This window comes from Myripristis murdjan, chromosome 13, assembly GCF_902150065.1.
Source record: "Myripristis murdjan chromosome 13, fMyrMur1.1, whole genome shotgun sequence".
NCBI lineage: Eukaryota > Metazoa > Chordata > Actinopteri > Holocentriformes > Holocentridae > Myripristis > Myripristis murdjan.
The window spans coordinates 11,146,071-11,170,516 of NC_043992.1; the positions used below are offsets into that span (position 1 = coordinate 11,146,071).

Genomic DNA, 24,446 nt, shown 5'->3' on the forward strand with positions numbered 1-24,446 from the left:
TGTATACATGACTGCAGTGGATGTAGCTACATTATGCTGACTGTAAAAACTCCACCTGTTAACACCAAAGCGGTGAGAATTATTATTTTATTCATGCATTGCGTAGCCACTTAAACTTAAATTTCATCATAGAAAAAAAAAACATTTTTTTCATATTAGAGGACATTGTCATATCTATATGACAATGTCCATCCATCACAGTTACAATAAGCGAAATATGCAAAACCAAGATAGAATAGTTTTATGGCTGCAGCGTTACATCAAATGGAAAATGTCCACATGGTTTATTCATCTTTTCCAAAGATTTCCCTAGAATTCAGAAGAACACATTTGGTATCTTTGGAAACCTCTACTAGATCCAAATTTCTCCAAGGTGCTGCTCCTCACACTGGATTCCCTCATGCGTGGCTCTTTGGGCTCTGTGCCACCTAAACAGTGGTAATAAGCACTGAGCTTTGCAAAGAGTTGCACATAAAATAACTCACCAACACAGAGCCTGGCTCTCACTGAGAAATAACCACACCTGGTCAGGCTGATACTAATTGTTTACATCTATTTACATTTTCCCTTGTCCTAAGGTGCACCTGTTCAGTCATAATTCCAAATGATTGGTTCTGCTTTCTCTACAAAGCTCATTAAAAGTCTGCCTCCCAGGCCTCAATCTGACACATCAGTGGGTGTGTGTGTGTGGCATTTATTCAAGCAAAAAATCATTATGAACTCCAAATGGATTTGCACCAAAGCAAGACTGAGGCTGCAGGTCAGTAAAGCTGCAGGCTGTGTCCTTGTGTCTTGGGTGATGGATGCATCTCCCACTGACTGTCAAATCACAACATGAGCAAAGTTTTCCTGATCGGTTAGAGAGAGAGAGAGAGAGAGAGAGAGACAAGTGTAAATGTGTTGTTCTGTGTTTGGGACTTGTTTGCACTAGTTGTGAACTCCTGTCCTGTTACGCTGGAAGGTGTGATCGTGTATTTTGGAGCTGTGCACCTTTTCTCTGACAGTGTTGTCATGTGTTACCAACAACAGGCTACGTCTGATGTGCATTAGAGTATCTTCTGGTGTCTGATTGCTGAAGTCACACCTTCCACTGGAAAAAAAAAACAACAAAAAAAAACAAAACTCATGGCCTATGATACGATAAGCTTTACTTTTAGAAAAGAAACTCTTTCATTGTTGTAAATTGTCAGCCTTTAGCACCAGTTTCTTTTTTATTTTGTTTTAGGCCATTTGAGCCAGAAAGCTTTCTTGCTATATGCCGCAATAAGGCAAAATTTAAAGGTGGTTCAAATGCATTCACATCTGAAGGAAGCAGGCAAATGGAGCAAAGCGGATGTAATTTTGCTTTTGGTGGCAGGAACTGAGGCAAGGAGGTGCATTTTATTTTGACTGAAAGCAGAAATAGGTGAATAATAAAAAGGAAGCATGATTAAAGTAAAGTAGGATTAAAAAATGTAATTAGAAATATCTATCTATCTATCTATCTATCTATCTATCTATCTATCTATCTATCTATCTATCTATCTATCTATCTATCTATCTCAGAATCAGAATCAGAATCAGTATCAGTATCAGTATCAGAATCAGAATCAGATTCTGATTCTATCTATCTATCTATCTATCTATCTATCTATCTATCTATATGTATGTATGTATGTATGTATACATAATACACACTCAGTGTCCATTTTATCAGCTCCACCACCCCACCACCAATGCAGTTCAGGTCAGCAGCTCTGCCATAAATTCTCCCTTTTAACAAAGTTCATAATGTTCAGTTTGTGTTGACATTGTGGAGAATGTGTCAGTTTAATTCTGTGTTTATTACTGAGGTTGTAGTTTGCAGAGATCTTGTACTGGACTACATTATATTGAGAGGTGTTTCTAATTTTTTGTCCTCCCAATTTATATACAATGAGGGGGGGACAGAATAGTGGACACAGCTCTCAGTAAAATGCAGTCCAGTCCAACAGCAGCACTAACTATGAGCTCAATGCCAAACATAGAAGTGAATGAACACCTCCATTATTGTGACAACAAGAAACCCTGAGCATTATAGGCAGCAGCAGGAAAGAAAATGGCTTTATGGCAAAAGGCTTTATATATAGATAGATACAGATATAGACATATAGATTTATATACATATAGTATTTGAAGAGTTCATTTGCAAAAACAGATATCTCCATTTCAATTTATTAAACCTTTTTAAAATTTTCTGATTTTTTTTTTTTTATTTACTTTATATTTATTTCTATTTTTTATATGTTTATTTAGTCTGGCATAATGTTTATTATCCTAAATCATACTTTGTGTGTGTATGTATATGTGTGTGTGTACTCCAAGCAGTATCAGTGAAAAAGGTGTATTCATTTTAAGAATGGCTTTTATCTGTTTTTGCAAATGAACTCTTCATATTTTATGCTGTTTTCTGTTGTGCAAAGTGACACAATCAAATCCGTTTATTTTCAAGTCAAGAAATAAAAATCAAACACATGCAAGCAAAGCTAGGCAAACCTTTGTCTTGGATCCCATATGAGTGTAGTATGTACATTATGGTTACACATTTGTTTGCCTTTCAATGTACAGTGTTAACCTCTCTTTGTCTAAACACTGTTTCAGAGGCTTTTCCACCTTGACAAGAATAACATTTTGGGGGGAAATCTGAATCCTTGCAGTGGTCCATATTCACGTTCACAGGCCAGATCATAATTGCTAGCAGAGCGCATCCGGCCCACAGGCCATATGCTGCAGGGAGTATCTGCCACGCTCAGAGCATCAGTGGGTGTAAGCAGCAGGGTCCTGGGACAGAGCTGCAACACAGCAGCTGTGCTTCAGAGTTCAGCTGACAAAACCCTGCACTCAGCCACGTCTTTAATTACAGAGCACCGGCAACACAGATCACCACTTTACGCATAAGTGTGTGTGTGTGTGTGTGTGTGTGCCTGTGCGTATTTGTGTACGTGTGTGTATGAGAGACTTCTACCTACCACTAAAACCACTAATTACAAGCTCAGTCTTGGTTCAAATCCATTCACTGCCCATATGATGCGTTGAGACAAGCTGAGCTGTTTAACTGCTTTAACACAACAATAAGGGTTAAATCAATCAGATGCAGGTGATGCTGTATTACTGTTACAGTTTATCAAAATTATTTGGACCTACTTCTTTGTAGCTCAATGGCTTGTCCCCATTTTGAAAACATCTTGGTTGTCCACCAGTCCTGTACCATCATTTTAAGCTTTGAAAACATACTAGCGCCTTTTTGTACTTTACTTTTCAGTTTTATGTGTGAACCCTCAGATGAAGCAGAGGCTTTCCCGGAGGAAATGCCCACTCCAGTGATAAGCCAGGAAGCTATAATGTTTATGATTGGTGGATAGGAATCAGTGTACAGCCACTGGAGGTCTTCTCCTACATGGCATGCTGACACAGCAGCGTAACGAGATCCTGTATCGCTGCTTTAGTGCCCATCTTAGGAGAACATGAGCGCATGGGGGAAGATTTTCAATGTGCCAGCAGCTGGGCTCAACTAAGAGCCTCATTACTGTTGTTTGAAGATGCCTTTTGATCACCCACTTAATGAATCTTTTATCACCCAGATAATGTGTAAAGGGCCCCTCCACTAACTTCATGACCTCAGTCATCTTGAAAACCTGTCCTGGAAAAGAAAGTGATGTATGATTATCTAACCAATCACAAAGAGTCTCACATGTGCAGCAGGTTAATCGGGGCCTGAACTGGTTGGGCTCTAGTTTCCCGGCGCAGCGCGGGGTGGCGCAGTGAGGCGAACCCCGCGCAGAGCTAGTTTCGACCGGCGAAGCGGGAGAGGCGGACAGTGTCCAAGTTTCGCAGGCGGAGGTTCGCCAAGATGGGAGTGGTGGTGCAGCGGGGGGAGGTGCCGACAGATTCGGCTTGGCGCAGTGACAGTTTCGTGCCAAAAGGCTTCGCCGAGGTGCGCCAAAAGCTCGCTGTCTGAAACCACGTCTACTTTCAGCGCAAGGCGGAGCGGAGCCGGCGCAGTGGAAGTTTGGCTGCCTGGCGCACATCACCAAAACCTCACGATCAGCACAAACGGTGCCAATCTCCTTTGATCTGACATCAGCTGTGACGGGACAGTTGATATGGAGATATATGTATGTGCTGATTGTGATCGTAGCATTGAATAGTGTTTTTTTCCGTATTTATTGCATCGTTCATGTGTCTAACCTCCCGGAAGCCTGCCTGTGAGGTTTTGGTGACGTGTCCGCACTGCTCGCCGGTCTCCGCTCTGCGCCTGTCTCCTGAGCTCCGCTCCGCCTGCGGCAATAGACCTCCATGTCAGCTGTGTAAACTTTCATTACGCCTTCGCGCAGCGCATTTTAAAGGCAAGGACAGGGGCTCATTTGATTGGTTACATGTGAATCGGCTGTGTCAAACCCACTCCATGCCTTCTCTCCTCCCCTCCGCCGGTAGGAGGGATGGCGGAGTACTTGCGCCACCGAGAACGGCGTGCCAAACTTGGAAAATCCGCCTGGCCACACCCAGTTGGCGAAGCGCATCTGCGCTACGCCCCCGCCTCGCCTGGTCTGCGAAACTAGAGCCCGTTGTGTCACCTGTCTGCCATTAGCTGTTACTCCCAGTTTACCTTGGCCGCGTTCAGCCCCGACAAAATGTAGCAAAACATTCATTTAAAGGGAAACAGAGGTGCGTTGAACACCCTATTGTGTTACGCAAGCGTAGTTAGATCCATTGTGCGCACTGCTGTTTTAATACTAACAGGCAATTTGGTTACACCTCTGAAACACCACAAAACAAGAGAAAACATACCTTAAAGGCCGTTACACACCGTTTCACACCGGTGCGAGGAAACATGTCGTTCAACCCGGAAACTGCAGCAAAATGGTGCACAGTGTTTGCAGACTGAACGGGCCCCAGGGAAACCAAAGATTTTACGTGCATGTTTGAAATCACTGGATGGGGTATGGGTACTGCTGCTGCACAGGTGAGACTCACTTTGACTGAAACTAGTCAACCGCATCATCTCCACAAGTGGATGTATGCATTCACTTTTGTGACAAGTGAAAGTGTGAAATCTGAAAAAGTCAGTGAAAATAAAGTAAGTGATGATTGGATCACCCCCACTCTTACGTGTAAAAGTAAATCAGTTTACAGTGCCTTTGCGATGCCTGGTTTACTCTGATATTAAAGGGATCAGTGTGACAGGGAAACATCTCTGTGCTTTCCCCTTTGGTTTTCACCAAACCAAAAACATATATATAACAAGTAAAACTATTCGGTTGCTAATGTTAACCAGCTCGTCAAGAAGCCTGATGCCACTGTGCTCTCCAAGGAGTAACAGAGCTGATTAACACAGTCAAACTGGTTTCCTGCTGCAAACTGATGAGGCTCTTCTAGCCATGTGATGTAGTAAAAAAGGAGATAAATGTGGAAAAGGTATTAGTCTAACCCCAGCCAATGTTTAACGTCTCTAAATAAATGATTAAAATCATTTTTTTTGCTTCATATTTAATGAGTGTTCCTAATGTAATGGGCACTACCGAGTAAACATGAAATTCACATGATGATATGTTTTAAATGTCCTGTACACACTTTGTAACGCATCAGTTATAAATAACAAAAATCTGTACTTAGAAATAATATAAAGCCATTAAAACACCAAAAATTAATATTTCTTTCCAATTTTAGGTCAGTCAGTGAGATTTTATGGTGATTTGTATATTTTTCCATTGTCGCGTAATAGGAATACTGAATGTATAGGTGGGGGTGGGGGGGGGGGGTTATGTTTTATTTAAAGGGCTATTTAGGTAATTAACAAAGAAACATAAAGTACCTGACACAAAAACTTTGCTAACAATTTTAGTTATAATAATTTTGTGGAAGTTTAAACTGCAGGGGTCAAATTGACCCCAAACATAAAAGATGTTCAAAAATGTGAACATAACAGGAGGGCTAATCAAGCACGATGGAAAAGGAAGATGATATGGACGTAATAAGAACAAGAAGAACCTGGACTCTTCCTGAAATCCAAAATCTTCTGTTTAAAAGCCTTACAGATGTCTATGTATGTTTAATTTACTTTTTTTCTCATGTTGTAGAGCAGATGGAGTCACACACCTGGACAAACAGACATGCACATGCAAACGCCCACGTGCACACAGACACACACACACACACATATACACACACAAAGTAACAAATGCTCGATGAAGTACAATAACAATTTAAAAACTATAAAATTATTCCTCTTTTATCAAGAGTCCTAGTAAAGAATTTAATAATTACAAATTGAGCTGGTGAATTATTTGATTGGCTTTGTTCTTTCGATGCTTTCAGGAGACAAATATGCCGTGAGAGGGGAACTTCAACACACCTTTGTGGACACGGTGCAGAAATGACTCTGCTGTTACTGGACTGACTGAAAAGGGCTGAGGCAAACACCCTCACCAAGAAACAGTGCATATTTGTACAGAGTTCATTTGTCATGTTAGAAAAGAAGGACCGACTTGGGGCATACTTGAATAGGAAAGTACATTAAAAGGCCTTTATTTGAATTAGTGCACATTGAAGGGGAAAAAAAAACGCTCTTAGTCAGAGGGCAAGTGTACACAGATCTGTGTAACAGCAACATTTTACATAACATTTGTCAAAATTGCACAAGATCATTTTGCTTAAAGAGTTAAATAGTTCAGCTGTAATATAAATGTGTCTTTTATATGTAATAAGCCAGATAAATGGGTTCTGACTTGGGTGAATGCTTAAGGTAGATTATACGGTCAAAATTACTTGATATATATATTTATTTTGGATGTTAATTACACCTAATGAGATTTAAAAAGTTGTATTATTTGATTGACTGACTATTATGATTCAGATGCACTTTTAAAATATCTTAGAGGATGTCCTTGCTTAAGCTGGCCTGAGGTGGTCAGTTTGAGTCTAACTTGGAGCTAAGGCACATATAGTGACTGATGGTCAATAGCAGTCCATTATTGTCCCCCAAGGTACCATCTATACAAATGTCCTCCCTATAGGACTAATTATTGGACCTCAAGGTAGTTATGTGAGCTATTTTCAGAGCCAAAAATGTACATATACTGTAGGTACAGGTTCCTCTAAATGTTATGGTAAAATATCAGGAGACAGCATTTGTTAGGCCAGACACAATGAAAGAATAAATAAATACACTAATAAACACCTAAATAAATAAATAAATTAGGTAAATATTAATTTAAGGCACATGTTAACCTTTAGGTGAGGTTGTGTAGCCTTGAAATGAGGTAACTTTTGCAGATTTGTGGACATGAAAAATAGATAATACAATTCTCTAGTCAGTATTGTAGTTATAATACAGGAACAAGATTGAACGCTCCACAAGGGGACAAATAAGTACCTGGTGTCAAGGGTATAAAAGCTGCACCTTAGAGGCCGCAGTGACAAGCTGTTGTACCCCTGAAGGTAACAATTATGGGCTTTATTTTCTGAGAGTGGAGTAAATATAGCCATTCAAATCTACAGACAGCTTAATACTTGAATAAATCCTGGAAAAATCCACTATATCGCTCGAGACCGAATTTACATGCTGTCATGACGCCTCTGTTTCCACTGCCTTGAGATGCTAAAAAAGCAACAGTGCATGACAACTGGAAAGACACTTGAATATGATTCAAACAAGTTTAAATGAACCCAACCTCGGCCTGCCAGCTCGCACTGAGCGAGCAACGCAACAATAGAAAGTATATCCAGTATTACCCAAAGTGTTTACCAACAGCTATTTATACTTTAACATGCTGTGAACTCATTTTACCTCTCCTCTTCTCTCTGCTCCTCTCTGTCCTTTGCTAACCCAGTCAGCTACATTATTGATGAGGTAAACTGTCTCGGACAATGCAGCACTTACTGGAAACCACATATGGTCTGTGCACACACACCTGCGCACAGTATTCCCAGTTAACACTGAACGTGTCGGACAAAGGGCAGAGGCTCGCTCCTTTCCAGCCACACAGACCCTCTGTAGAGACATATCCTGTCTGGCATTATTACACAGGTTAGAGCACACATTGTAACAAATGGACTCTCGCTGAAAACGACTGTAAGATGCAACTTTTCCTCTTTGTGTTGATACTAGATGGTTTATGATGGAAATACAAAGCCTACAAAAATCATGATTGCACATGGGATTGGTGGAAGCATATGGAGCTGTACCCTCTAACAGATGAGAGCAACTTTGATATGTATCGGCTGAAACATACGCAGCGACAGCACTTTAGGGGGAATTGCCTTTGTGTAGAATTGTGTGCAACTCCATTATGTGATATTGCATTAATCTACTATATGCAATCTATAGGCACAGACAGATCCTGGAGACGGCAGTGTGTGGGAAACGTTATGCTCTGCACTCATCGTTTTTTCTATCTGTGCCAGAGGGAACAAAGTCAGAAAATAATATCGACAAGAAAGATCAAATCGATCAGAGTTTGCGACAGTAAAGTACTGTAAACATTAGCTCAGCATTCACTGATTTTGGCAACAATAATGATGGGACTAATAATAATGATTTTGCAACAGGGAAGAAAGTGAGTTTGAGAGAGAGAGAGAGAGGGAAAGCTATAAAGAATGGAGGATGGATGGAGAAAGACACAGGGGGAATAAGTGACCTACTATGCCCATGTACCCTATTACTATAGAATTTTTCTTGCTGTGATTGCCCCTCACTGGGGACGGACTGGTGAAGGACCAATTTTAGGTGAATTATTTCCCTCACAGTTGCTGCCCAACAGCACAGAAAGAAAAGATCAAGGCTGCTGTTAAGCCACGGGCTCTTATTCCTGCTCACTTCCAGCTGCTCTCTCTATCTCTGTCATTGGTGTCCTTTAAACAGCTCTGTCTGACGCTGGGGACGCGTGACGGGGCTCAACACACTCTGAACACCCCTGATATCACACAGCTGGACAACAGGTTTCTGCAGAGTCACTTTGTCTTGAGTCACTGAGACACTGTGACACATTAGGAGCTATTTTAGCAATCTAAGAGCAAGGTGCAAGTGCTGCAGGGTGTGTCCATGTCCACTTCTGCTATTTTAAGAGCAGAAAAACTCTCATTGCACCAGGCGCCTGGTTCAAAAGGGTTGTACTTTAATTTATCATGGGTGTGTTTTGGGCGTAACATGCAATAAACCAATCAGAGTGCCAACACCCAAGGCCTCTCTGCAGAGGAAATAGATCTGCTTGTGCACAAAGTGACAGCAGGACTCCATCGACGCTCCCTGAGGTGAAGCAGGCCTGTGTGTACCTGTGTGTGTGTGTGTGTGTGTGTGCAGGCCTCCCTGTGTCTGGAGCAAGTAGAGTGTATGTGTGTTCTCACTCACCTATGTAGCCGCACATTACTGTCTTGATAATCATGCAATGACTTTCTGCTGCGTTAAGATAGCAATGCACCTGATCACACCTCATTTTAAGATCAACACACCCATGGATGCTCAGATGGACACACAGTGTGGGCACTGGACGGGAAAATGACAACTGGAGATTTGGGGAACACACACCAGACGACCAGCTTGATTAAGAGAACACACACTAGATAAATGTTGGATTAGGGGAACATGAAAGAGACGCCCTGTGGTATTTGGGTATTTAGAACCTCTGTGGTCTGTGTTCATGGATTTAAGGAAAACACACCACGGACTTTCCTTTTATTGTTGCATTAAAGAAAAAAAGGGCAAACTGCGACTGTATTGTCTTCAGCATGTTCAGTGCTCATATCTTCAGTGTGCTTTATAGATATTTTTTTGTTCAAGTGTGAAGTAAATTTTATACAAACGTGTGAAATGTTGAGGGGGAAACAGAAGGAAAATTAGGTTTCCATCTGTGGGGATGAGGCAAATAGACCTGCTGGACAAAGAGCTGCATCAGAGAACAGCAATCAGAAAAATATGTGCGTTTCTAAAATTGGTATGCAATTTCCAGGCGCTTTTTGTTGCGAGTTGATGCTGGCCTTATGCTCTCATCCAAACATGAATATGAGGGAATGCACCTGGCAATATTCTAATGCACTAACTAATGGCCATAAAGCATAAGAGTGGCTTTATGTGTGAGAGCAAAAGCGGGGATATTTCTAGGACGTGAGGGTAGACATGTTTTATTTGACAAATGTATTTCTATTGCTATTTACCACATGCTTTCTTCACCAACAAAAAACAGCACTCCGCTCAGTGTAATAACACTTTGTGAAACTGAGCAAATGTATCAAAACTGTCTGAAGCCTCTCTAATTTAATACATGATGAGTCTTTTGTCTTATCTATATCCCACTCTGTGCTGCGGCGATGACCCACATCCTTTAAGTTGGAGCTTATCTACAACCAGGTGCTTAGTTCTCTTTTTCTTGTGACTGCCTGGCTCATTGCTGCATCCGGTCCTGACTCTCCTGCCTCCAGGCTCTCCAGCAGCGGACGTGACCTTCCCTCTTCACTTACAACAGTCACTCACTGCCTCTTGGTGTGAAAGTAAAACTCTCCAACAAACACTTGACATGACCCTCTGCCCTGTGGCCCCCCTCCAATTTCTTTCCCTAGCACTTCTGTATTATATATGTGCAGTGTATTGCAGAAAGGCTGGACAATGTACTCACACATTTCACCTGGGCTCTTTGGCACGTGCACTCCTTACTAATTGAGCAGTTGCAGAGTTGCTGAATTCATAACAGGCACAGTACAGTAAACACACAGTTTTTCATTAATTCATTTCTGTGTTGGCTCGCTCTGTAACTGGAACATGGTGCCTTACACTTATCACGACTTTATGCCAGGCTTTCTCCATTTTATCTGTGTTCCTATAATCCTCTGGTTTTCATGTTTGGTGACATGGTATGAAGTGAAAAACAGCACATTAGGAGGGGGGTGGGTGGTGCACGGCACAATCAACAGGACTTTGCTTCCGGAGACTGGGGTTTGAATTCCCTTTCCTGACATTAGCCATTATGACGAACAAGAGGGGTCCTTGGCCAAACTGGGGCCTTAAGCAAATTTTGTTATGAGGCCATTCTGGCATCCACTCTCCCACCAAGTAAGTGTACAACAAGTACAAAATCCATTTAACATAACAATCTTAGCAAAAACAAACAACATCTGAAAAAAAAAGGTTTCAACAACAGATGTTTTCCTTGAAACACTTCAACCTAAAAAACTAGCAGCTAGATACTTGTGTCTTTCAACAAAAGTAAAGTTAACCTGAAATAAATCTAAAATAGATAATCTGTTTCACAAAATAGGTTTTCAGTTAACAAACAAACTATTTCAACAGAAAGTGTATTCCTTAAAAATGTAGCTACGATCTGAAATAAATAAATAAACTGATGTGAATTCAAATTATCTTTTCACTTCCATCTCTTCACCTGCACTGGTGCTCGGGTCTGAGCTGTGATTGGCTAGATGTTGACTGTCAATCATTGCAGCGACGTGTGCAGTAGATGACAGACCTCAACTGCACAGCGCGTGTTCTGCGTTCAGGGAGGGGCAGCTGTGAAACAATCCTTTTCCTAACTTTAACCATAACCGTTTCCTAACCTTAACCAAGTAGTTTCGGTGGCTAACGAAGCAAGTGAAAGTGGCTAAAGTGGCTAATGCACTGATGTCAGGTAACGTTTGCATATGCATAAACGTTAACAGTCATGTGATGTTGACACAGCTTCCTCCACCACTTTGGCTCTAATGGCTGAGAAACACCAGGCACAGTCGTGGTGCAACGTGGCTGCTGCAGCAGAACAGGTCCATTATAATCAATTGAAGCTGCTACACTGACAAGAGAAGCTGCATGCATATGCACATGCTCTATTTTTGTGGGCTTCATCTTTTTGTTTTCTCCATGCGCAGCTTCCCGGCCCTCCCACAGAGAAAAACACAGCAGGCACGCAGCCCACACGCAACACAGTTGGTATAGCTGGTAAGACAAACGTGCTCTGCAACGTGATGCGCCACATCCATGCCTGGTGTATTTTAGTTCCAAGTCTAAGTGTTGATATGTAACACATTTTTGTTCATGAAATGTTGACATTTCAGCGTATTGGTTGGTTTGCAGAAACGTAAAATGGCAACATTTATTCTGGTAGCTGGGTTGTATATCCCATTCGTTATAACCTGCTCCAAAATCTTGCTGTCCGCTGCCATTCTTCCCAAGACCATCCTTGCAATGCTGCCTTGAATGAAATTGGCTAAATCCCATCTTGGTGTCAGCAGCTGCTGGAAGCTGACTTGGCTTTTCCCAGTTAATCTAAATATGCGTAGCTACTTCAATGCATTTTTCTCCAACTATTCTGCCTTTGTTTATATTGCCACCAGCACCAATGCATGGATTAGCTGGATGTTAATCTGTGTTTTTGATGTAACAGGGTGCAGTGCAGAGCTCCTACAGATACACTTAGATCTTAGTTCATCCTTGAGAGATACCAAAACATTATGTGAGATTTTGGAATGACATGTATGGTGTCTATTGTCTATTTTGGTCTTGAAAAAGACTCTCTGCTCTGGTTTCGACTTGGTCTTGGCCCCCTATGGTCCACTGAACTGGAGCTGGAGTTGTCAGCACTTCTGTAGCACCGATGGTTTAAGCCAACATGATTGGATGAACAACAGTTGATGGGATTTAGAAGCACTGAAGCATTGGAGTGTGGATGTGTACTGGGTGTATGTGTGTGTGTGTGTGTGTTACCTCTCTTCCTCCAGCAGTGTCCTTCCTGGATGGTGTAGGAGAGGTCGGTGAACTCCAGGTCCACGCATGAGCGTTTGGGTAGGTGGGAGAAGCGCTGCGCCTCAGTGATCTGGTTCTCAACCTTCTTCAGATGGGTCAACATGGACGCCTCCTGCTGCTGCTGCTGCTGCTGAGGCTGAGGCTGAGGCTGAGGCTGAGGCAGGGCCTGAGGCTGGCCACCACCATTACACATGACGGCCTCCTCCATGGGGATACTCACAGACTCCGGTTCCACCGTCTTGTCCGCCATACCAACTCTTTAGCTGTGGTGGAGTTGGGCAAAGCGACAGGCAAAATCAGAGACAGCGGAAGAGCAGACAGTGATGTTTATTGATTAAAATAAGACTTCACCCATAATCTATGATATTTGTATCAAGTAGTACCATATGTTGCTTTCAATAATAATGAAGAAAGTTTTATTGGCAAGCCATCATGGAAAATTTCCAAAAAAAAGCCATCTCTGTTAAAGTGGAAAAAAGAGGGTCCACTCTTTTACAACATGTCCAAAGTTCCTGTTGGGGCCATAGTGACTTGTAGGTTATGATTACAGATAAAAGTTAGGAAAAGTGAATTTAATGTATGAAATCTGACTATAGAGTGGTATACAAACAAGTCATGTCAAATATGGTAGGTTTGAATATGTGTATTGAATTATTTCTTTGCGGTTTGATTATTTAATTGCCTTGCCCAAGTCTCTGATGCAACCATATTAAACCACATGCTAATTACTTCCAAGTTTCTAGACGTGGCCTGTGCATAACATTTTAGCAAAAATACATGTATTTGGCAAGTAATGAGCCATCAAAGTCTTGGATTATGCCGCATGACAGGTGTGATGTTTTTAAAAGGAAATTTTGACACATAAATTTTGACCCTCTTCTGTCCTTTGAATCAGAGGTGGCTTGTGTTTTCTGGAATATGACTTTACCATGAAGACTTGTGAGTAAGACTTTGTTTGTCAGGCACTCAGTGTGGCACAGGACTGGTACTTGATACGAATATCATGCATCATGGCTGAAGTATCCCTTTAATGAATAAAGCACTTCCCCCAAAAAATTCTCAGTATCCTCTTGTTATAAGAACTGCTATGTGCATAACACTGTGCACTGCACACTGAACATTATCATACATTATCATGTCCAACATGTTTCATTCTCATCCTCATTCGGCTGAATTGTAAAGTTTTGATCTAAGTTTGATGCATTCCTGCAGCCACAGCACAACACATCTCCTCGGCTCTCAAACGCGTGTGACACATTTTACGGACCTACTGATGAGGGATGTCACCATAGCAACTAACCACAATCGCCATTTTATTCTTTATTTATTTTATTCGGCAAACAGTTCAGTGACCATTGAAGCTCTGTGCCTTGAACACTTGTTGCATGGCTCTGATTGAACAACAGACTTTAAAGTATTCTGTTGCTTTTGTTGTAACCTTGAGTCTAACCTCAATTCTCACTACACACCTGCATGTTGCTCTGCAGCAGGGTTTGCTTAGCCCCGGGCTAAGAGTGGAGAGATGCCACAGACAGCTAGTCCAGGGCTAATGGAGGTCTGAGCCCAGTCGACCACGCTCCATGTGTTTTTCCATCAACACTCTGCCTCTTGTTCACTCCTTTCCACACATTCACACTGCTGGTTTACCATTTGCCACTGAAGCAGCTGGGGGCTCAGTGCCTTGCTCAAAGGCAGCACAGGTATAATGATCTATTTCATTAACTTTGGTACTATTTTCTCCAGTGCTCTCTATAGCTGTGCTTTGATCTCACTGTGAACTTCCCAGACCCCATGAAATGGACTCTCACTTTCTTGATTTTATGCAGTTCCTGTTGAAAGAGCATGTCTAGGTGGGACAAGGTGCAGGGAGGGATCCGTGCAAACCAACAGGATATCAGTTTGGGAGAGAAAGCACAATTTTATTGAAGGAGCAGGTGGATGAGGGACGATGATTAAAGATTTTTTAAAAGATTTTATTGATTTTAATTCACACCCACTAGTGCCTGGTGATGTCACCTGTTTTACTGGAAGTAGAAGTCATGTGAGGTAATTTCACAGGGAATTTAAGCAAACTTTGGAAATGTTGGTTATGGAAGGAGGGGAGATCATCACTCATTCATTTTCACGAACTGCATTTTTGTAGCTGCTCCGGGGATTCAAACCGGCAACCGTCCAATCTCAAGCCTGCTTGGTATACTAGAGCAACATGTAACAGAACCCTTGCACAGTTTACCCTCTCAGAATTTATTTAATATGTATTACACATATAAATGGCCTGTATAGTGGAAACCCCTGATATGAACAGGCTCACACACACACACGCACACACACACACACACAGAGATACACACACTTATACATGTTGGCACATGCACACACAGAGAGATAAACATATTCTCTCTCTCTCTCTCTCTCTCTCTCTCTCACACACACACACACACACACACACACAGAGCACTTGTTTATGGAGGGTTAGATACATGTCACCTGCATGTGAACACTGGTGTGCTATCTTGCAAAAATGCCAAATCCAGGATGTATTTCATTTTCCCCAGAGAGAGAAGCACTCAGCTACAAGAACAGGCCTGTGTTTAAAGGCAGAACGAGTAGGATTTGTCGGTTGTGGTTTGTAAACACAACATTCAAAGTTGGCCCCTCCTCCCTGGCTAAGGTAAACGCCGGCAGACAGTTTTTGTTTCCGATGATGGTGCCGGGAATGGAATGTAAAAAATTCCGTCGGCATCCTGGGAAAAAAACTTTGGCAAACGCTAGATTCACTCTGGTTGTGGAGCGAGTTTTGTCAGCTTGGTTTTTCGCCTCGCTCGATTTCTTTTTTTTTTTTTTTCCACCCGCGATCCACGTCATTGATTTTCGTAGCTTCCTATTGGATGTGGTGCTATTGCTCTGGCGCCGTGCTGCGCTGTGATTGGCTGGGAGCGACGCACCCGCTGCCCAAAGGCCGACACCCGGAAGAGCCCTGAGCTCAGAGGGCAGGGTCTCTGCAGACACACACACCAACACACACTGCTAGTGCTTCACAAGTGGTGATGGAAGGGGATTATTTCTGTACAAGTCTAAACATTTTTTTTAAAAAAAAATCTTAATCGCTCTGCCTTTGAAGTCTCACAACACAGACTCCCTAAAAATGGTGCCTTTGGTATTTAATTACTAGATGACATGTGTGTCGACAGCTCACAGCCCCACAGAGAGAAAGAGCAAACAAAACAGATTGAGTGTTTAGTTTTGATAGCAGGCTGGCAGCAAGGACAGACGATTAACTGGCTGAAAAACAAACTTTAGACAGTTGATTCAAATTTCAGGTGCAGGTGGATCCCCATGAAATATTAACCACAGACTGAAAACATTATGCGAGCCACTTGAGCAAATTTGGGTTTATGGATTGGGTTTATGAAAGCATTTTTTGTTCAGTCAAAAAAAATGCTGATACATCCTGTTGCATTGTGCAGGTATGAAACACATCTTGATAAGGTAGATTCTGACAGATAGATAGAAAGATAGATAGATAGATAGATAGATAGATAGATAGATAGATAGATGCAAATTGCTGCACAGTGCTGATGATTTGAGGACAAAGCTTTGTTACAGCAAGTCTCTGTATGCTCTGTGTGTGTGTGCGCATGCGTATGCGTATGTGTGTGTGTGTGTGTGTGTGTGTGCCTTATTAAGGCAAAAAAATTGCCTAGAAAGCAGCATTTGTCTTGATATTCCACAGCTTATTTTAATTTATGATTAAAGATTTTTGTAATAAAAGTTGCTTGGTTAAATATCTTGAATTTCAATGTGAATTTGCATCACAAATAATTAATGCAGATCTGGGAGGTTTGGCTGAGTGCTAGAGTCTAATACTAATACTTGGTGATGAGAATTTGTATCAATGTTTCCTGGGAAAAGATAGTGTTGTCAAGAACAGCATCAGACAAAATTTATTTCCATTGTCCTGTCAGAACGCTAAGCAGCAGAAATATGCAATCTCTCCTGTGATCGCGGAGTGATTAATCACTTATTATAATGATCATCGAAATGGAGATATGTCTAATCTACTTTGTTCTGCAAAGACCACTGTAAAAACGGTTCCCAAGTCTGAGGTGGTACAGTAATTTGTACTTTTGGAGACAGAAGTCTCATTTAATCACTCATGGGGTCCTTAATCCTCCTGGGGATTAAAATCAACTTTCTTTTCTACCCTTGATCTGCTTGAGTCAGGAGGGGACTAGAGTTACAGGCTTGGGAAAAAAATCTGCAGACTCAGGTACACTACCAAGCACCAAGCCAAGCTAATGTATGGGAATTGACTGCTCCTTCACTTGCCCCCGCGATCACACAGACACATATACAGACACATTTCACTGACGGGGAGGAGGGAGAAGCCAGCGAGAGAAGTCTTTTCAAGGTGTCAAAGGGTCTTGATTAAAAAAAGAGACAAGCAAACGGAAAGACGCGCTACATATGCCAAGATGTCACGAGTCAAGCTGGATGGGACTCTGTTCTGGAGGAGCCTACGTGAGAGGGAAGGTCCACAGAGGGTAGGGAGGAGCAGCGGGGGAGAACTCATTGACCCGGGATCATACCACTTCAGATTACCTACAGTACAACTTTTACTGTAACGTCAGATTCCTAGAATCCCAGGCCCCAAATACAGCTGGATTAACAGCCCATTAGAATCAAATGACACGGTAACGTCCACATGGTTGAATGGGGTTATCACAGCAAATTCAGCTTCAGATAACTAGAATGACCTCAGAGCAGAAATCCTCCAACACAAGCAACAAAATTCCAGGCGTCTTACATGTTTAAGTCCTGGCTTGAATGTAACAAATTTCTCTGAAGACCAGAACCAGGACAGGACAACTGGGACCGGTGATTTTTTGGAATTACGGGTACATACGCTGGTTTACAACTCTAAACGCTAAAATGAAATAAAGCTCAGCAGGTGTAAAATCTCAAATAAATGTTGAACCCAGTATTAGTCCCTCCCTCATCACAAGAACTGCAGCGGCACAGGATTTCTCTTGAAGACAATCAAAAATTGGTGGCTTGAAAGATTTCATTTTTTTTTTAAGTTTGTTTTTCACCTGCCAATCAAATGGAGCCCAGTATGGACCTTTTTCACTGCAGAGACAGCGAGGTGAATACAGGTGTGATTAATCGAACCAGTTAAGATTTTGTTCCATTCACTGTGAACCAGCAGGAACAACAGCACGACCCCGGCTCTGTATCACTGGTGACACCTTATTTACACTGCTATTTCATGTCAAAAATGGCTGCTGTGAGAAAGGCCACTTGTGGATAAATTTAAGTTGATTTTTTACAGCGCACAAATCAGCATTATCGCAAATGTACCAGTGTTAGAAATCCCACTTATTTTTCAAGTGCGGTCCCTGGACGTGCCATTAAAAACCATACATAACAACAAGTGGCATAAACAAACAACTAGACTGCAAAAGGTAACAAGCAACTTAGGTCACCGCACACTGAACACACATTAAGAGGTAACGGTAGCACTTTACAATAAGAGTACAACAATTAACGTTAATGCTGTAATAAACATTAAGTAACAGTTAACTAATGTGTCTAAGAATCATGTACTAATGCTGTTCATGCAAAGGTATTAATTTATGTTATTTAAGGGTTATTGTAGATATTATTAACATTAGTAAATGCCATAATAATCATTAACTAACAGTTAATTAACCATTACGGCATTAACTAACGTTAACTAATGTTAATTGTTGTACTCTTATTGTAAAATGTTACCCAGGCAACATATGAAAACTGAATAATGTCACGCAGGAAGGCAAAGGACAGAAGCATGACGTTAAAAATAAGTAAGATATGTGGATCATTGAGTTCACAAAGCAGAAAATATACAAGCGCTGGCAAAGAAAAGCACCGAAAAGAGACAGTGACTCATCAGACAAGTAGGGTTAAAGGGATTCAGCCATTTTGAAAACTTTCATATTCCTTCACTTACCCCCGAGCTGTTACGTTAAGGGATAACCAATGTCGTTCTCTGCTTTAAAACTGTTTAATGCACACCTACGAGTTGATTATCGCGCTTATTCCATGGACATTTACCAGCGAGATAAAGGAAAGAGGAGAGAAAAATATAAAAACTTCCACTGGTGTGTGTTCCCCCTTCCCGGCCGTGAGTTTATCAGCTCAGTCGTGCTGCTGCAGTTGAAAATGGGTAAGCTTTGACAGCGGTGCTTATTAATGTAGTGATTTTAAAGCGGCGATTAAACCTGAAAACCAATCAGGAGAGAGTATTCACCCAGGTATGTTGTATAAGCAGCACTATGCTGTGTTGTGTTATTTGAGCTCCAGATACTGGCCTGCTTACGTGCAGCTAGTGGCTCGATGTCTTTTGTCACCGATCGAAAGCCAGCGGAAAGGTTCCCTGTTTTGAAAATTTAATATTTTTTCACTTCCCTTGTTGTTGTTGTGTGGGACAAAAGTGCTGCTTCCTCTCATTGTTACTGGGTGCTGGATGCTGGCTGGGAATTTATTTTTAAGGATGTTAGCCGTGGGGAAGTCCACCTCAATGGCTCGATGCTAACAGTTAGCATTTGGAGCATCCAGCCAGTACCTGTAGTGCGAACTGCAGAGTCATTTGATAAAAAAAAAATAAAAATAAAATAAAATAAAAAATAGCAGCAGTCAAGGGCCAATCACGTAAGCCGGGGACCAGACTGACTGGGCAAACAGCGGACAGACAGGCCGTGTTGTGACACACCCGTACACAGCTGAGGGGTGTGGAAAATAATATCAAATTTTCCAATTGGGGAACCTTTAAATTGTCTCTTCTACATGACAAAAGCCATGTATTCCAGCGAGCCACTGGTGGCACATCATCAGGCCAGTTTCTACAGCTCACATAACCTCGACTCCTAGTTCTACTGAAAAGGGCGAGGAAGCCTTTTATGGCATGTGCTTTTTTATTTTTATAGGTTTAACCTTCCTATTATCTTTGTGTTGTTTTGGACACTGAGGAACTAAAACATGACATTTACAATCATCAAAAAACTTCCAGTTTCCATGTGACATTTGGGAGGAAAAATCAGATTCCAAGGGGATGAGTGGGAAATGTTATGTTTTATTTAAATGGACATTTAGATCTTCAGTGAGACACATAAAGCACCTGACACATAAACCTGGGTAACAATTTTATTATAATCATTTTCTGAGGGTTTAAATTGCTGAGGTCAAATTGACAAAAGGGTTTTAAAAAAGAGCCATAACTTGCTTCTGTGTGTGAAGTGCTGTGATGGTTTACGGGCTACAGCTGTGTATTCTCTCAAGATATTTTTTCTCAAACTGTTCCCTCAATCCTTGAGGAATGTCCATGGTTCTGGTATTTTAAAAAAAAGTGGATATTCTGGCACATTTTAGGAATACAGTGTTTTAACTGGCATGAACATTGGCTACATACATAGTAATGACAGAAAACACAAATAATATTTCCCATAAGCCAAAAAAGCTCCAGCTCCACAACATCAGGTGGACCAATAAAGTGTGTACTTTGTCCATGTTCTCCATATAGGGGAGAGTGGGGTAATTTGTGCCAAGGGGCAAGTAGTGCCACCCCTGTTATCTAGAAAACTATATAAGAAGTTGGTCATGTGACCACATATTTTTGAAGAGGCATCCATTACACTCATCTTATAAAGAAGGGAGACACATGGCTTGAGAGGTAAGCACATTTAAGTTCAAAAAACATTTTTTTGCCCTCCAAAGTAAAATTTCTATGATCAAGGTTTTTTGATTGCTGTGTTTGAACAATTATAGAAAATTTTGAAAACAGTTCACACAGGTTTTAGTACTTTAGTAAGCTACACCATGAGTCTATACAGTTAGCATGATGTTAGCTCAAAACAGCTGGGGGATGCATTTTTTTCAAAATGGTGGGCTTGGGATAATTTGTGCCAAAGGGCCTTGGGGTAATTTGTGCCAGTGGCACAACTTGTGATTATATACTATATATTACTTTCTTGTATTTTATTGTTATTGTACATTGTCTTCTTACCTTTGATCACTAAAACTATTCAGATTCAGATGAAGATGATTTGCAGGTGCTCATTTTGGAAGTTTTACTTTGTTCTGGGTATGTGTTCATGTGGCGCTCGGCCTCGTTATAGAAAAGTGGCCTGTGATCTTGTTAAAATAATAAATAAATGTTAAATAAATCATTTTGTATTGAATTTGTTTTGCTTTTATATAGCATTATCATTTGTGAGATTAAAATGATCTGTTTTACTTAAATTATCAATGGCACAATTTACCCCAGTGTATTCTCTCTAATGGCACAATTTACCCCGCACCGGGGGCAAGTTGTGCCACAAAACCACTTTTTTTTCGAAAGCTATATTTCTCAAACAGTTTATATAAGATCCAAAGTGATTGTTCCCAGGGATGCACAACATCCTAAACTATATGTGCATATTTTAGTTGGAGGCATTACTGTAATCCCCTCGCTTTAAAGGCACTTTAAGTAAAAATTGGCACTATTTACCCCACTCTCCCCTAACCTTATTAAATCAACATGTGGACACCGCATTGTTTCTGCAAATATATGATGTATTCTCCTAATTTTTTTTCCCTTTTTCCCAGTTGGTAAAAAAACATTGAGGGAATATAAGGTCATGGGAATACAGGTTGGACCCCTCCTGATCATGTGGATGAAAATCAAAAGCAGAAGCAGAAATACTTTATTGATGCCAAGGGGAAATTGGGTCAGTGGCTCAAATTCTCAAGGGAAGATAGAAAAATGAACAAATGTGCCTTAGAAATTTGTATAAAAAAAAGTATATGCATTGTGTGTAAGTTTGCATTAATCCTACTTGTGCAGCAACTGTAGCTGTAAGAAAAAAAAAAGTATGTACATTATGTCTGCAAATGTTTTCCTCCTGTTTTTAATTTCAGAGCTGATCATTTAATTATGAATCAAGTACAATGAAGGAAATATTACTACGTCCTTCTGCCCTGATTGGTTTGTGCTTCAGTGCATCATTCGGCCGGCTGGTTGGAGTTTCACATCCCAAACACAAACTGCTGCACGTCACGCGCTGGCATTTGTCTCACGTTACCAGCTCCCACTTCCACTTCTTGTTGCTTCGTATCCTGCCCTCTAAACACACCGTAAAAGCTGCAGTTACACATGTATGTTATCATTCCAAGGGATGTCTTTTTCCTTAGATTTTCTGCTGATGAAATTTGAGTTTCTGTGGCTGCTGCTCTGTCTTACAGCTGCGATGGTTATCACCGTAACGACCCAGCTCTTCCTCTCCTGCGTGCACCAGACAACTTGGACACATGAAACACATCGCGTCCATTCTGGCACTAAACTCTTGATGTGAGAACAGCAAATGTAAAAGCCTCCATGAAAGGGCTATAGTCTGAGCCATATTGTATTATATCAGTCTGTGACAGAGAGTTTATTCAGCTCTATGAGAGTGTTGTGGGTTATTACTTTAAATCCACCGGGCGGATGGTTTTGTACAAAGCACCTTAGAGTTCTCTGAGCGCATACATTTTGACACGGGTGGCTTTATTGGGAATGAACCCCCTAACACTAACCCGGTTACAGCTAACCAGTGAGCTGCAGGGGACAATAAACCAGCAGACATCTGTCTCTTGCTTGGGGGTGAGGTCGCTCATGCTCACACATTTGGATTAAACTACCCAATATAATGATCGCTTTCGGTGTCCGGGTGGCTTTCGCCTGTTGACCCTTCCGTGTTTTTTTGTTTTCTCAGCTGACTAGTGGGTGACATTTTCACTCTGAATGACATCTTGAAAAATGCATACAGCCTATTAACTGGAGCCAAACGAGACACGGCTCTTCCGCTTAAAACACGGCAAAACATTTTGATTTTCATTTCATTATTATTCATTGATATTCCTCATTTGCGTTCCATTTGATTTCATATGGAAGACCGTGACACAGTGTGTTGGACAATACCAATACTAAGGAACTGATCAAAAATCGCCAGAAAATTTCCAAAACATTTGTAGAAAAATTATGAGAAAATGACCAGAAAATTAACAAAAACAAACAAACAAAAAAAAAAGTAAAATATTACAAAAAAATTCTTAGTAAAAAACCTTAAGGGTTATAATTAAATATTTAAAATTACATTACTAGAAAACTGCCAACTGAAAACTGACATCACCACAAACTTTTACAGCAAGACAACTCATTCGCTCGTCCCTTTTCAGCATATTTTATGGAGCACTGTGCTGAAAATGTCAACTGTTTGGTAGGTTGCTAGTTCAAAAACTGCATGGCCAATCAAACAACAAGACATTGCCATTACTAATAACAATGACCAGTGGTGTTTAGAATGGTGCAGACAACTCAACAGCATTTTTTACTGTTGTTGCTTATTTCTTAGTGTCAACATGAAAGGGTTAAACCAACAGCAGTCACCATGGCTGGGACGGTCGGTGACATGACGTGAGTAAGGCAACAGGATGTACGTCGTGCGCACGGTGAGGTAATGAAGACCTCCAAACATGCCGAGAGATGAGTCAGAGGCTGCAATCTGTCTCTGCTCTCAGCATGTGGAGCAAAAATCAATGCTGTTATGACTAAATGCAATTTAAACATGTGCTTTACTGCATGGGTTTAAATCCAACAGCACGCAGAGAAGATGTGGAGAAGCTGACCGTGGCTTCTCTCTTACTCCCATTTTGCCCTGGACTGAACCAGGAAAAAAAAACTACCTCTCCAGAGTCATGCCAGTACAATGAAACTATGCCATTTCATTTGAGAAGTGAGATTTTTGCCCCAGCATTGCAACTAGGCTGGCTGTTCTTACATAACTTTGGATCGACCATGAGGGTATTCTAATAAGATCAAACCTGGGGAAGTAGGTTAACAGTTGCCGGTCTCCCATGACTTTGTGTAATAATGAGACTTAATTCATGGAAGAGGCTTTGACAGAAAAAAAAAGAAAACCCTAAGCGCTCACACACATTCCAAGTCAGGCCTACAGCATAGCTCACTCCGCCACAGACAAACCATAGCACTTTTTATGAGCACATGAAAGCATAGAGGCAAACTGGGAAGGGTCTTCCTGAGATATAAATTCAAAGGACGGGACGTTATCTACAGGAGGATCTTTGGAACAGCTATAATTAGAGATGTGATAAGTCAAATATTCAAAAAGGGGAGGGGGGGTCATGCATCATCATCATCAAAGCTGTCTTTGGTGGGACAAAAAGGTGTCTCACCGCTACAGAGCTCCATTTTAGATGTTGACAGTGTTTACAACCCACCACAGTGCACTTCAGTAAGCAGAGCAGGGCGAAGACAGTGTGGAAAGATGTTGACCCCAGGGATTATGAATGAAACAAGTCTGAGGGGGGAAAAAGGCATCTCAAATACACACATTTTCAACAAAACACCAATTTCCATGGTTTAATAGATAGTTTCTGATTGTTTCCTGTAATTTGATCATGAGTTTAAATATATCAGTGCCATATAAACATGTTATTTCAAGTAGTAAACTATCAGATTTGGGGTTGCATTAGCAGTGAGCTCCAATTACACAGATTTAAATTCATTTATTCTCCCTGTTTGAGTCGATTTTTATGAATCATGACTTCATGCGTACGCAGGGATTGTTTCAGTTGCAAATTGTGTGTCCAAAATGAGGCAAACTTAAAGAATAAATGCGATATATTA

At 41.2% G+C, this 24,446-nt stretch overlaps 1 protein-coding gene across 1 annotated transcript in view; it reads right to left on the reverse strand.

Moving 5' to 3' along the window:
- LOC115370786 (ATP-binding cassette sub-family G member 4-like) overlaps positions 1–18,922 on the reverse strand; it is a 31,694-nt gene extending 12,772 nt beyond the window's left edge. The window contains exons 1-2 of the mRNA XM_030067954.1: positions 18,732–18,922; positions 12,701–13,002 (exon numbers count right to left, since the gene is read on the reverse strand). Of these exons, the coding sequence (XP_029923814.1) occupies positions 12,701–12,989 (289 nt within the window). The 5' untranslated portion in view covers positions 12,990–13,002; positions 18,732–18,922. The remainder of the gene's footprint in view (positions 1–12,700; positions 13,003–18,731) is intronic.
- Between the last annotated feature and the right edge of the window lie 5,524 nt (positions 18,923–24,446).